Source organism: Cololabis saira, chromosome 2, assembly GCF_033807715.1.
Source record: "Cololabis saira isolate AMF1-May2022 chromosome 2, fColSai1.1, whole genome shotgun sequence".
Taxonomy (NCBI): domain Eukaryota; kingdom Metazoa; phylum Chordata; class Actinopteri; order Beloniformes; family Belonidae; genus Cololabis; species Cololabis saira.
The window spans coordinates 38209373-38224599 of NC_084588.1; the positions used below are offsets into that span (position 1 = coordinate 38209373).

General features: G+C 42.4%; 1 protein-coding gene across 3 annotated transcripts in view; it reads right to left on the minus strand.

Annotated features, from left to right (window-relative positions):
* Window positions 1-14559, minus strand: part of LOC133463514 (MAM domain-containing glycosylphosphatidylinositol anchor protein 1) — a 277446-nt gene extending 262887 nt beyond the window's left edge. For 2 of the 3 annotated variants that reach the window (XM_061745103.1, XM_061745086.1), the window contains exons 1-2: window positions 14454-14559; window positions 13295-13387 (exon numbers count right to left, since the gene is read on the minus strand). In XM_061745103.1, the coding sequence (XP_061601087.1) occupies window positions 13295-13364 (70 nt within the window). In that variant the 5' untranslated portion in view covers window positions 13365-13387; window positions 14454-14559. Of the gene's footprint in view, window positions 1-13294; window positions 13388-14422 lie in introns of all 3 variants that reach the window. The other variant, XM_061745095.1, reaches the window with a different exon arrangement.
* Between the last annotated feature and the right edge of the window lie 668 nt (window positions 14560-15227).

Below are 15227 nucleotides of genomic sequence, written 5' to 3' on the forward strand. Positions count from 1 at the left end.
GTGGATGGGAGTGAGAAGATGACGGGGCTTTTGAGGAGAGGGGTGCTGGATATAAAGAGAGAGAAGGATGGTGAGGGAAACAACAGGGAGGAGATGATGAGGGGGGTTAAAGGGGTGAATCTGCTGAAAAGGTTGGGATAAAGAGAGAGAACTAGGATGGAAAAAGGATGGAAAGCAGTGACCGAGTACATTTTATTGGACATGCTAAAGGACATGGATGGATGGGAAGGAAAAGAGGAGCGGTGAAAGGTGAGAAGATGCTGAAGAGAGGAAAAATGACAGGAACATCTTTGTTGACAGGTGAGTTTAGTAGATGGGTAGCGACAGAGTGGGGGAGGAAGAGCGAGGATCAGGACATGTGGACTGGTGGCAGGTAAATTGCTACACTGAGAACGCAGCGACTTTCAACATTGCCAACACATTATATCCATTTCTCTTCCAAACCAACTCCCTAAAAAAAATGTGAAAGGGTGAGAGCCAAAAGCTAAATTTAAAACATTTTGAGTGTCAGAGACTTTTAAAATCAGCATGTGTAGGGCGGGGAGAGGAGGTAACTTTGCCAGTGAGGTTGGAGACCCTGAGTGAATGAAGGAGGGAGAGGGGGAGCTCTCCAAGCAGCATGGATAGCTGAATTATTGAGGCCCGATGCGAGTCAGAGCACAAGATAGATTCAAGTGTTGATCCCCTCTAGCTGTCAGAAAATTTAGTTAGACATGGCCAGGCTCCAGCAGTTGTGGTTGTTTTGTTGTTGTTGGGGGCTTTTCAGAAGTACCACAAGGGCAGGTGGATAATATGTGGCAGAGAAATCCTGTAAAAGTGTGGTCGACAGGTAGACAGTGTTTTTCCCAGCCCTTCTGAAATAACGGCATTGTTTTATGGGATGATTTTTCGGCACTTATAGCATTTTTTGTGAGGTGAGAGATGTGATGGAGTGAAGATTTCACAGACTCAACCGCTGCCATTCCCTTTTGAGCTGCAATTCAGCAATATATATATATATATATATATATATATATATATATATATATATATATACACACACATACATACATACAAATATATATATATATATAATATATCTATATATACACACGCATACATACATACATATACACATATATATACAGTGGGGAGAACAAGTATTTGATACACTGCCGATTTTGCAGGTTTTCCCACTTGCAAAGCATGTAGAAGTCTGTAATTTTGATCATAGGTACTCTTCAACTGTGAGTGACAGAATCGAAAAAAAAATCAGTCTCAAAGAAAATCATTAGTAACACACTACGCCGTCATGGATTAAAATCCTGCAGCGCACGCAAGGTCCCCCTGCTCAAGCCAGTGCATGTCAAGGCCCGTCTGAAGTTTGCCAATGACCATCTGGATGATCCAGAGGAGGAATGGGAGAAGGTCATGGGGTCTGATGAGACTAAAATAGAGCTTTTTGGTCTAAACTCCATTCGCCGTGTTTGGAGGAAGAAGAAGGATGAGTACAACCCCAAGAACACCATCCCAACCGTGAAGCATGGAGGTGGAAACATCATTCTTTGGGGATGCTTTTCTGCAAAGGGGACAGGACGACTGCACCGTATTGAGGGGAGGATGGATGGGGCCATGTATCGCGAGATCTTGGCCAACAACCTCCTTCCCTCAGTAAGAGCATTGAAGATGGGTCGTGGCTGGGTCTTCCAGCATGACAACGACCCGAAACACACAGCCAGGGCAACTAAGGAGTGGCTCCCTAAGAAGCATTTCAAGGTCCTGGAGTGGCCTAGCCAGTCTCCAGACCTGAACCCAATAGAAAATCTTTGGAGGGAGCTGAAAATCCGTATTGCCCAGCGACAGCCCCGAAACCTGAAGGATCTGGAGAAGATCTGTATGGAGGAGTGGGCCAAAATCCCTGCTGCAGTGTGTGCAAACCTGGTCAAGAACTACAGGAAACGTCTGATCTCTGTAATTGCAAACAAAGGTTTCTGTACCAAATATTAAGTTCTGTTTTTCTGATGTATCAAATACTTATGTCATGCAATAAAATGCAAATTAATTAATTAAAAATCATACAATGTGATTTTCTGGATTTTTTTTTAGATTCTGTCACTCACAGTTGAAGAGTACCTATGATAAAAATTACAGACTTCTACATGCTTTTCAAGTGGGAAAACCTGCAAAATCGGCAGTGTATCAAATACTTGTTCTCCCCACTGTATATATATATATATATATATATATATATATATATATATATATATATATATATATATATATATATATATATATATATATATATATATATATATATATATATATATATATAAATATACACGCACACACACATCGATGGATATGTGATTTTGCTGTCTTTCCACACAGAAAATAGTTCTTATCCCTTGTATAAACATTTGAAATGTTCAAACATATCTTCTGACATTCTAAAGGCTTTAGGAATATAAATCATCTTAGAAGAAAAACAGTTGCTTTGGAGGTACATTTTTCATATTCATAAGTGCACATTTGTCTTCAGTAAGGTAGAAAACTGGCTCAAGCGCCGGTTTTACTTTGACATATATTCTTTGACAAGGTACACCTGTTCAACTGCTTTCTGACGCAGCCAATCATACGGTAAAAGCTCAATGCATTCTGGCTGATAGACACAGTCAAAACAGCGTGCTGAAGTTGAAACATGGCATCAGAATGGGGGAAGAAAGGTGATTAAAGTGACGTTGAATAGAGCATGGTTGTTGGCGCCAGATGGGCTGCAACAACAACCATCAGAATCTGCTGATCTCCTGGGATTTATAGACACACCTGCCTCTGGAGTTTATAGAGAAGAGTGAAAAAAAAGAGACAGTGTCTTGAGTGAAAACGGCTTGCTGATGGTAGAAAATCGGCTAGAATATTCAGACTGGTTCTTGATGCGAAAAAGAGCAACAGTATTTCAAATATATCCAATTTGTTACGACCAAAGTATGCAAAAGACCATCTCCGAACACACATCAAATGCATCAAATCTTGAAGCAGATGCACGAAAGCAGCAGGTGTTGGCCAGAGTAGACGCTTTGAAACGGACACAATTCAGACAGGGCAACGAGAACGAGGATGCAAAAATGTCGGTGTGATGGGTCAAGATTTCTCCCGCAGTATTTGGATGATGAAAGATGATCCATGCTGTAAAGCTGCTGTAGAGATGCCTCATCTCTTAAAGGCAAAAGGGTTTCCGATCTGATATCACGGGGTGACGAATGACGTGGACGGTGAGTGTTCGTTTGAAACAACTCTAGAAAAGACTCTAGTTCTGCAATACTGAGAGCAACACCAAAAAATTCTCGCTGCATCATTTTTTTCACAAACAAAAACTCTGAGCATTGCAAAAAAAAATTTAAAACGCAAAAGCAGATGAAAGAGACACGTGCTGAAGACAAAAGAAAACTGAGAGAAGAAGAAAGAGAGTGACGATGAAAAACGTGCAAGAGGCAGACGGTCTCTGATGTAAGCCATGTTCTCACCCCTGTTCACAAACGTCCTGTCGCCTTCATGAATAAGTTAGATGCCAAATGTTCCCTCCCTCTCACGTCCATGCATGAAAATGCACAGTACACACTTCCACTTGCTCACGAACATAGACCTTAATCCCTCGCCTGAAAAGCTCAGGTCCTTTGCACAACTACAACAATGTGGTAAAAACACAATTCCATTCATTAACAATATTTGAGGTTTGATTAAAAAAAGCTAAGATGCTCCACTTACCCCAAAAAAATGTGTTCAAACAAACACGCAGACATAAACGTGTTCCCTCCTGCAGCGGAGCCAGTAAGAGGAGCTTGATAATGTCTGACAGAGTGACACGAGTACAGATAAGAAAAGTGAAGTTTCGGTGACAGTTTTTTTCCAACCCGCATTGTCTCGTTAGGCTCTGGGATGCCCTCTTCCTAAGACAGGAGCATGAAAAGAGAGTGGGTCAGAGAGCTGAGTAATGGGTTGAGCAAAAGGTGAGTAGAGTGCGGTGACAGATGCTTCCATGCACATTTTCATGTTGAAACTGTGGAAACTGTGCGTGGAGCTTTTGTGTGAATGATTGAGCATGTGTGTGATCTGCGGTAACAAGAGCATCGTCTTCCAAAGAGAAAGGAAGATGCAAGAGCTGGAAAAAAAACGAATTGAACAGTTAGGAGGAGGCTTGCACGGGGATTTCTCTGAAGTAATTTTTTTTAAAAAAGGAAAAAAACTTCTCAAGCAATTCAACACTGACAGATCCGGCTGGAGCCTGCAGTGATGCTAAACATTTCGCTCCCTATCATCAGGATTCCCACTTTGATTTTGTCTTGCTTGGAATACAAAAATGAACTTTTGCAGGAAAGCATAAATAATAAAATCCTGTTTGTCGGCCTTGTATTTATTTCCCCGCTCTCGCCCCAGTGAATGGTAGTTCAAGCTGGTCAACAGTGTGAACTACAAATAAAGCTTTTACACATAAGATTGACAGAAAACAAAAACATCACACGGTCCAAAAGACTAACATTTGCCTCTTTGTGTCTTATAAAATGCACATATTATTCTGCTGGCAAGCGCTGGACAGAAAATCAATAGTAGGGTTCAGCAGGGCTTTCCACGAGGATACAAAGCAGCTGGCCAGTGGGAAAAGTATCCAGCGAGATCTGAGAACATAGGCCCCGACAACACTTCTACCCAAGAAAGTCTTCATTTGGCGTCTGGCGCATTCAAATGCTGTGATTCCGATTTTCTAAAAGATTAGTTTGCATATGAACTAAAGCAATGAAGTAAATCCACCACAGAAGGTCTTCAGTAAAATAAAATCCTTTCGAAGTGGCCCAGCCGGGAGTCCAATCCCTAACCTCGGCGGGATGTTGCACAGCAGTTCTGTAATGTTCTGTAAAGAGATTTTCTCCTGAACGTCCTGCAGGTCTGATCCAGAGCTTCTGGAAGCGCTTGCTCAACCGGGGTTCCGTCAAACCGGACCGACTTTTCCAAAACATTCATTTAAATGCCTCAACACCTCATGATAGTTGCACGTTTTTACCCATAATTTGTTTGCAGACACATTGTTAATGTTGTCTATGTGTATATTTCCTGCTGTTATGCTGCTACTCGGGTTAATCATTAGGTGAGGACATGTTTCACAGTTTCACAGTAAAAAAATGATCAAACAAAATTGATTGATGATGATTTACGGCTTTTGTGTCAGTACAAGAGCAATTAAAACAGACCGGTCTCTTACACACTGACTCAAGTTGGTAGCAACGAGCCCTGGAGGAAGGTCAAAGTCATCGCTGCTACAGAGGCTTCAACCAGCTTTTTACTTCTCCTTCTTTTCCCTTCAGCACTGTTAATAATTAATGAGATTTATCATTAAAAACAAGGGAAATTATAGCTGCCTGTTTGTTATCAGACGAAGCACATTGTGTAAGTCTGTTGCTTTGACTTAGATGAAGATAAGACCAGATTTTATGGCAAATGAATACAGAAAACTAGTCAATTTTAAGGGGTTGACATACTTTATCTTGCCATTAAACAAATAGAGCTGAGACACAGTTGTTTAAGTAAAGACTTTTTGATAATCATGTATCTAGATTTAATGAAGAACATTCTAAATCATTTCAAGCTCTGACCTGCCGGCTGAACACATCATGCTGTTGTTAGTCTGAGTTCTGAGTCCATCTTTAGAGTTAGTGTTCCTTTAGCACTTTCCCAAGACTGCAAAATATTTTTCCACCACTGAATAGTATAAAGTACATTTTATATCAGCTCTTTCTGGGTGTATGGCTGTGAATCAAAAATAACTTTGTCAGAATGCCCCACCTCCCTCTTGCTGAGAGTCTAGCTCCATCACTGTGATGCCCCAGCATCATTATTTGCGCGGAGCAGTTGCCGGGCAACTAGTGGAAACTCTATAATATTACCTGCCCTAAGAAAAAAGTAGGAGTTCAATTAATGCTGTGATGCTCCAGTTCTTTTCCACACATTACTTGCACACAATATATAAAATGTGAATTGCCTCGCTGTTTCCTTCCCTTCTTTTATCCTTAACTAAGCTTCCGTCAGATTCACATTTAGTAAAGATGAAAAACTGCACTCTAATGCTGTCGCTCTGCTAGAAAGTAGTCCTAGAAGGTTAATGCACCATGTCACAGAGCTCCAATCATCACTGTTTTCCTGAAAATGGCAATGAGGTCACTGTACTTAAATAGCCTCCACAGTAACCAGATCTCAATCCAGCAGAGCACCTTTGGGATGTGAAACCCTGGGACTCTGTAATATGAAGCAAGTCTTCCCACTGGGAAATAAACAGCTTACTTTATGATGAATTTAAGTTTGACCTCACGCCTGTGTCACTGCTGATCTCTGTATTTTTGTCCAAAAGCAAATATGCTGGTGAAAACACAAACTGTAAATGACAAGAAGACGCTCTGTGGGTTTATTATTACCTCCCCTCGCCCGGGGGCTCCGGTGGGCATGGCTACCCAATTCTGCCTTCTGCGTGATGCCCACCGCGGGCTCAGCGTCTGTCTTGTGGAGGCAAGGTGATAAATCATACCTCTCAAAAGCATTGTCTTAGCTCTCTTATCCTCTACCCTCAGGAAACAAGTCCAGTCTGAACCAGTGTCAAAACATCACTAAGGCGATATGCCTATGGCTCAACTGCTGACCTGCGGGTTAATCATATACTGCTAGGCTTTAATATCCAGTCACAAGGAAAAAAGTAATACAACAAAGAAGAAATCCAAAAATTTAGACAAAAGTCATGATGAGTTAGGGCTGGGCGATATGGACCAAAAGTCATATCTCGATATTTTCTAGCTAAATGGCGATACTCGATATATATCTCGATATTTTTTCTGTGCCTTAATTGGGGATTCCCCCAAAGCATTATAGCATAGCATCTCTGTTAGCTTCATTTTTTTCTGAGGCAAACCCTTAAAAAAACAGTCAGTTTTAATACAAAGCCTCGTGCCAAATGTCACACAGGTACCTTTGTTAACAGAGGTCTGCACAATATCAAAATGTATAAAACAAATTAAATAAAAATAAACTGCCGTCATATATAGAATAAAAATGCTTCTTGAATAAAATAAAACAAATATCCCTTTCCTGCATAACAATGAAATTAAAATACACTGTGCAATTAATACAATGTAGACAGTAACAGGCAGACTTTTCCACTGAGGTTGACAGTTGTGCAAATAACAAAACATTTGTGCAAATCTCAAATAAAACATTCAAGTCAATTTGTAACAAAATAAGCTTTATCAAAATCATTAAAAAAAATGTAAAAAAAAAAATAATATATTTTTTTAAATCGATATAAACGATATTGTCTCGTACCATATCGTGTTTGAAAATATATCGATATATATTAAAATCTCGATATATCGCCCAGCCCTATGATGAGTCAGCATTAAAACATGGGATTGTGTGTTGTGCTGTATACATAAAGTTTTACAAGACTTCGTACACCCTCTCTTAAACCTTTTTTGTTGTTTTTATGTTTGATTTTTGCTTAAAATTGTAATTATTTTATCTTAATGGGTCTTAGAATTAGTTAAATATAACCACAGACCAATTTTGGCAATACTAAGTACCCCTTGACAGCTCGTGAGATTTAAGCGGGTCCACCTCAACCAGCTGCTGCTAATCATCAGACCTTGATGAGTGATCATCAGCAGGTGTGCAGACTTCTATAAAAGATGGCGTTTTTCCAGTTTGCTGGTCTGGAGCATTCAGGTGTGTTTATAAGATGAGCAGATGTTTCTGAGCATGTTCGTATGTGCAACTGAAAACTGCTTGTGATCTTTCTTCTCTTTTTTCACCGATGGGCTGTTTGATTGTGGAGAAAATAAATCATAATCACCAACTCTTTGATCAGGATTTCTTTTAAACAGTTATCCACTGACTTTGAAGGATGCATTCATCAAGCTTAACATAATATTTTTGAAATTCTGGATTAAATAGGATTTCTGATTAAATGTTGATTCAGGCCAACAAAGCAGATGGTGGTTGAACTATAAAAAATAATCCCGTAAACACTTTTGCAACAGAAAGACCAACATGACCTCGGCATCACTTCAGTGAAATCAATATTGCTATCCGTTACAGGGGGAAAAAGGACGAAAGGATCATTCGCCTATGGTCAGGAAAGATAATGTGGCCAAATAGATTTGATTTTTTTTCTTTATTACATTTGTGTTATGATCGCTGGGAGCTAAAATTAAGATCCTGATTAAAATTTGATTTCAAAGTACGGTCCCTTTTAATAATGAGGCACCACCGTTTCAAAACAGACCTGAGAGTAAAGACATGAGATTAAGAAGACATCAATGAAGCACTTTGTGCACTAAAACTTTTAGCAGAAATGTCATGGAAAATAACAATGATGAGTGGAGACGTATGAAAAGAGATGGAACTGTGATGAGAAGGGATGAGCGTGAAGGGGGGCATCTACCCGTCTATCTAGTTTGAACAGTTGGGGATACGGTATAAGCAGAAATGCTTAAATTCCAAGGACTTTAATTAAAAGGTAATACAGATAAAAGGTCACTCGGCATTTGTTGACATTACTGATCACATTCATGTAGAGTGGATGCCATCTGGAACGTGTGTGTGTGTGTGTGTGTGTGTGTGTGTGTGTGTGTGTGTGTGTGTGTGTGTGTGTGTGTGTGTGTGTGTGTGTGTGTGTGTGTGTGTGTGTGTGTGTGTGCACGTGCATTACTCATGTTGTGAAGAAACAAGTCTGTTTACGCAGGCACATTGTGTATGCACGCACACGTCCCCGAGAGTACACCTGTGAAAACGTTCTACATACACACATGCGGCGGGCAGAAAAACGGAGCAAAGAGGTAACGAGGAGGAGGAGAACGGTGGGTGTCGGAACGTGGGAGGTGAGAGATTATCATCATCTCTAGCTTAATGCTTCAGTCTCTTCTTATCACTGTCTGCCCTACCCTCTCCTCTCCTCCTCCCTTGCCTCAGAGCCAACAATAAATTATGGATGCTTATTAGAAAAGGGCAATATTCAGCATCCCAAATAAACTCGGCGGCAAGAGACATGAAAGAGACACAAACAAAAAATGCTGATGTGAGGAGAGGAAGAGTTGAAGTCACAGGGGAGCTGGTGGCCACGCTGCTTAGACCTGGAATGATCCCTTTCTAGGTCACCAGCATTAAAGCCATGTGACTGCAGCCAAGGTGGAGGAAGCACTCGGGTCCGTGGTTGTGACACCACAGTGCACAGAAAACAACTCTAAAGAAGCAAAACATAACAAAATAGCAGTCCAGAAATATTCTCAAAGTATGCCGCTGTTGTACAAAAAGGGAAAGTGCTCAAGGGGAAATCTTCATTTCAAAATATATCACTGGAAAACGACTATGATGTGTAAAATGTTGAACTCGGTAGCTGAAAAAGCTGAGCAAGTCGTTATGATACCTCTTTTGGGTATGTGTGATTCTTCTATTTGTTTTTGTCTCATTAAAGCTAAAAAAAGTGAGAAAGTATTTGTTGATTAAATACCATACAGCAACCTCATCCAGCAAAATAACCACCGACTAAAGTGTGTCTGAAATGACTGACGAAAAACCTGCATTTTTTGGCCCGAGAGCCAACAGCCGACCTCTGGTGCAGATTTGATTTGATTTGTTTATTTGCACAACATAAAAAACGGTACAAAAGTTGAAATGAACATAAAAGCATGAAAATATGTGCAGGTGAGAAAGGAAGCCCTAAATGGCCTTATTCAAAGTTCTCACCAAGAAAATACATTATACTGTAATAATAGCAAGAACAAATGATGATGGACTGATGGATGAGCGGGTGGACGGACTAATATCCAGACCTTTGGATCCATCCGCCCTGAGAAACTGACAACTTTGTCAGTGTCTGTGAAGCAGTTGTATGCTTTATCAGTTGAAAAAAACAAACAAGTGATTAAACGAGTGCCACCTGCAGGAAGAATGCTGGTATCGAGCTCATATGTGATGCTGTAAAAAGACAAGGGTCACTGTATTTTCAACATTGCTGAGGTGTGGCAACTGAACAACAGGTGTCTTTATTTTCCTGCAGGTATTCGTCCCGCAGACAAACATGTTAGTTTCTTCCAGTTTAAAATCAAACCCTCTCCCAAGGAGGAATCCCTAAGAGCGGAGGCGATATCAGATGAACGGTAAAAAGAGACTTTAATGAGGTGATATTTCCGTCTGACATCAGGTTAGTGCTCTTCAAGTAACTGCTCATGCAAAGTACGTCCAACGCCTACTTGGCACTTGAGTAAATGTACTCGCTCCTCATCACTGACTGTGGTGCGTAAAGCTCCATAATAAGATGCACACGCAGAGATTGCAAATAAAATGTATTTCCAAGACTTTCATTCTTCCTTGGGCAGAGTCTTCAAAGTGTTGTTAAGTTTGTGAACAATTTAGGGGCATTAAACTTTTTTCACTTTCTGCTTCTCTCATCGTGCTCTGTTGTGTGTCCGGGAGCGAGGCCTCGCCTCTCCTGCTGCAAGGGTTCTATTAAAATCTTAAAAAATACAAAAAACACTCTTGAGCAAAATCATTGATTTAAGGCCATTAAATTTCCTGTTAACAAGCACATAATGAAGCATCATATTGCGGGCGTATGCAGTCTGGCTTCCATTTACAGCATCAGCTAATGGTTCTGTGCAACTTTGTCAAGCAATCAATAATTTGGTGTCTCTGTGAACTCTGCCGCTTCGCATAGTGTGATATGACGCAGTGCCACAAAGATGGAGAGACACTTTTTCTGGTACACTCTGTCTCTGTTGAGTTGCTGAGCTGAAGGGGAACATCCTGCGAGACTGAACTTTCAGAACCTCCCTTATCCCCCAGTATGAATGTGGATTCTGCAATATGCTTGTAATTTCTATGGGTCGCAGTATTTTCAGGTCTCTAAATGTGTAAACGGGGATGTAAAAACTTCATTCTCAGTGAGAAAACGTGAAGGAGAGGAAGCTGGTAAATAAGACGTACTATAGATCATCTTATTAGGCTCAACAAAGTTTGCTGTTATCAAACATCTGGTGTGCTTCTTCCCTTTGAAATACAGCATCACACTTCCTCTGCGTCTCAGCATTTGGAAAGTGAAAGTAAAGCGCTGGAAGCTTTTTGACAGCCTATCAGAATTCACAGAAGTCCAATCAATACTAAACTGCTGCAACAGAAACAGTGACCGATCCACAAGTCCCTGCTGAGCCAGCAAAGTCTTGCGAATGGAGGAAAAGTGTGTCTGCCGCAGAAACACATCTCACACACACACAGACACTCTCTCTCACAGGTTAATAGGAACGCTCACTTAGCACACTCTGCTACACAAACACCTGCACTTGCAGATTCACACAGACTCGAGCTGACAAAAACACACCCATCCAAACACACCCCAGAGAAGGCTACAGTAAATGAACCTCACAGCCATCCAAACTGCCGACATCAATCAGGCACACTTCCCCGTTCGGCTCCCGACGGACACTGAGTCGCATCTGTCTGCTAGAGGATGTGCTAAACAATTCCAAAGTGATGGAAACCACTTTATGCTTATCTCCATACAACATGCCAAACTCGTTGGCAGTCTTCCCAGTCCTCCCAACTCGTGTTGTTTTACTGCAGCTGTTCAAACTGCGTGACAGCTTCCTCACTCTGAACGGCTCTTTTTAGCGATGATAATTTACCTGCAAGAAACAGTTGTTACACAGGTATTCATAACTGAGCAACCACCGTCTCCTTGTGCTCCACCTGGGAGCGTATACGCCTGCGAAAGCTGGCCGGTAGTCTGCGTCTCCCCCCCGAGCTCGGGTCTTCGCTTTCCTCAGCTGTGACTGAAAGGCTACGGTTGCACTGGGGGCAATCTTCCAATCAAACAGCCTTTACAACTGGCACTCAGTGTGACTCTGACTTGATTCGCTGCATAATTGTGACAACACCCCCGAGGCACACATGCCTCGTGGCAATCAGTGCAACACCCTGCAATGGACTCAAAACTACTTGATGTAACTATTATAGGAAAATAGATGAGAATGGGAAAGCGCAACGTGAAGCTGCAGATGTGACTCTCCTGCAGGACAAAATATCAGAAAAGTCCAATTTTCCATAAAAAAACTGATTGGAAAAAGAGAATCGGAGATTTCAGTTGCCACTGCACAAAAATCGTGCCCCGTCTGCAGCTGAGGGCAGCAAAAGTATCACCGGGTTCTGAATTAAACACTTTGCCACCACGGACTGAGACATCGACATAATCCTTTAACTGGGGGTTAAGCAACTTACAGCACATTAAACTAAGAAAGGAGCCAAGAACTGTCGGTGTGAGTTGGTTATCGTTTACACTCATACCGACATGTCAGCAGCAGTATGAAATATCAGAGTAGTACCAGCCTGATTAGTTAGCAAGGGCTTTTACACGAGCCTATATGCCTCAGCAAATGACAGACTGTCAGCAATTCTCAGTGTGACGGCGGCCTGCAGGATTGCGTATGACAACCACACTCTGTGCAGAGCAACTATGACTAAACAGAGCCTGTTTTCAATGGCTGCCACATGCCTCGGATTGTCAAAATCAAAGTATCAAAGCTGACAGATCGGTTTGTGTGTTTGCCTCGCCCGAAGGGACAGGAAGATGCCTGTCTGGCCACGCGCATGAATCTGGAGAAACCGAGTCTGTGATCCACTGAGACTCTAGTTTTCGGAGGGTACAAATCTTATCCTCAAAAGCACAAAGCGACTACCCTGTTTAACATGACAGCAGCCGGCACATCTCACAGATCTCTGTCACTCTTACCCTCTGATTCAACCACAAAAAGAAATGTGCATGCAGCTGATTAAAAGTGCAGCATTTGAGCCAAAATTTGACCTTTGATCAGTTCTAATATAACAGCTTGCAATGGTATAATCACACGTTGATCCGCAAAGCACTAATATATTTCAACTACACACGTTTTTGCCAAAATTATATTAAAGCTGGGTTCAGAAGGTGTTCTTCCCCTTCACCATACATCGTTGGACGTTTTTCCAGCAGTTTCCCTCCATGAAACACCTCTCTTTAAATATAATTTGCTGTCCATCTACCTTAAGCCATTCTTGCAGCTTGAAAGTCAGTTATTATATTGCAGATCCACTGGGCTGATAGGCAAACAATATAGCCCGGGGATCACGGGGAAAGCCTTAATTGAGTTAAAATTGAACAATTCTCATCAATGACCCAACAGAGATCAGTCAGTCTGGACTTATGAAGTAGCCCACTTATTGATGTTGTGACAGGAATGACTGAGTGAATGGGTCTTACCGTAAACTCCTTGGGCCCGGACGAGAGGATGATAGACACTGGTGAAAATCAAAATCCAGAAAAGCTCCATGTTCAGCTCAGTTCCCTCATAACCTGCGAAAGAAAAGCCTGTAAATGTGTTTGAAACAAGAGGACACTCCTAAGCCTTTGATATTGAATATGTAGGCCTACTTTGTTGTTTTCCATGTCCACCTTTATATATCTCCTAAACCCCTCTCAAACCTTGAAAAATAATACCACAAAGCAATTTCTCCTCTGCCGCAACGCCTGCATCGCTTCATTCAATTTTAAAGGGCGGGTAATTCAATCACGACGTCGCGGATTATACAAAGCTTACACGCTGTGTAGTGTGTTAGAGGATTGGAGATTGACAGGATTGTGGAGGTCTGCGCTTCAGCGTGACTAAATGTCCTGTCGTGTCCGGAGAGGACAGGTGTAGCCGGCTCAGGAACAACCTGGGGATTAGACGGCGGCGTTCACGGGGGATTAACGACAACAAGTGGGGTCATCGCGCATCTCACACCCCTAAACACCCACCATTACACAAACAGCCCTGCCTTCCGGTAATTACTCCTGCGGGGACACAATTAATGGGAGGTGACAGGTGAAGCCCTCAAAGAAGAAAAATCCGACCCACTATTTTATTTGTGCATTTTTTTTTTATTTGCATTTGGGTCCATCTTATAGTTTTTACATTATCCAAGGAGATTTTTTTTTATTTTTCCACGGTTTTTAACTTGAGGCAGCTGGAGTCCGGAGATAATGGACCCTCTTGTGTGGGGACATGAGGGTTTCCTCCGACGTGTGGCACCACGTTTGTTGCACCGACAAGTTGCTGGGATTTAATCATCAACATGACGCACGTCACTTAATGTGAACACTGATATTTAGTAAATGTCTGGGCAGTTGAAAGCCGAATATTCCCACTGACCAAATAAAAAAAGAAAGAAATGTAATGGATGTAAAGAGAGGCTCAAACCTCGCGGGAGGGGCATAAACCAAATGGATGATGAACTTTGATATTGCTGAGTAAAAACTGGCCCTCGCTTTTAATGCGCTTGCAAATGTGGGGTACGTTAAATGTTTAAACAGGCACTTAATTATGCAAAGTCAAAAGATAGATGTAACCTTTCGCAGAGCTGCTCTGTCTGGGCTCTACCTCGTCTTGGAAGGAGCCGTCCTGCGGGTCAGTGAGCTGCCGGGCTGCTGCTGCTCTGCCCCGGCCGAGCAGAGACGATCCCCCGCTCCGCTCCGGCTCTGCGCTCCGGCTCTGCGCGCTGCGCGTCTCCACAAACACCAGTTGAAAAGTTGTAAATCCTCTTCCAGGGGAGCGTCCAATAGGAGCTTGACAAATCCCGGAGAGCAGCCTTTAACTTGGAGTTTATGAAGAGATTCCCTCTTAAACTTTTTTATTCTAAGCACAAAGAAGCGGCTCGATTCCACAGAGTCCCCAAAGATGAAAACGAAACCACTCCCCCCTTTGAGGGGAAAAAAACTCAGGGAAGTGTCGCCTACTTCTTGAGAAAGATAAATCTCACTGTTATACCCCCTTTTTGGTGGATTATTCAGTGTAAAAAGGCGTCTTTGTTGTAGTTATGGTTGTTACTGCCCGTGGACGGAGACGCGCCCGTAAATCACGCCGCGGCTCCGCAGCTCAGGCAGCGCTGCGTCTGTGAGTCCGGGAGATGCTGGCCGAGGGGAATGTGCGCGGACTGAGAAACGGAGAACGACCGCCCCTGTCTAGGAGAGGGAGAGGGAGGACGGAGAGGAGAGAAAGAGAAAGGGAGGGATGGAGAGAGGGAGGGGACGGAGGACAGAGGCTTCCACAGAGATGCGCGCACGCCGCTCAGCTCCACGAACAGGTTGTCGGAAGAGCGTCGCATCCCTCTGCGCCCTGAGCCTGATTTATGGTCCCGCGTTAAAGCGACGCAGA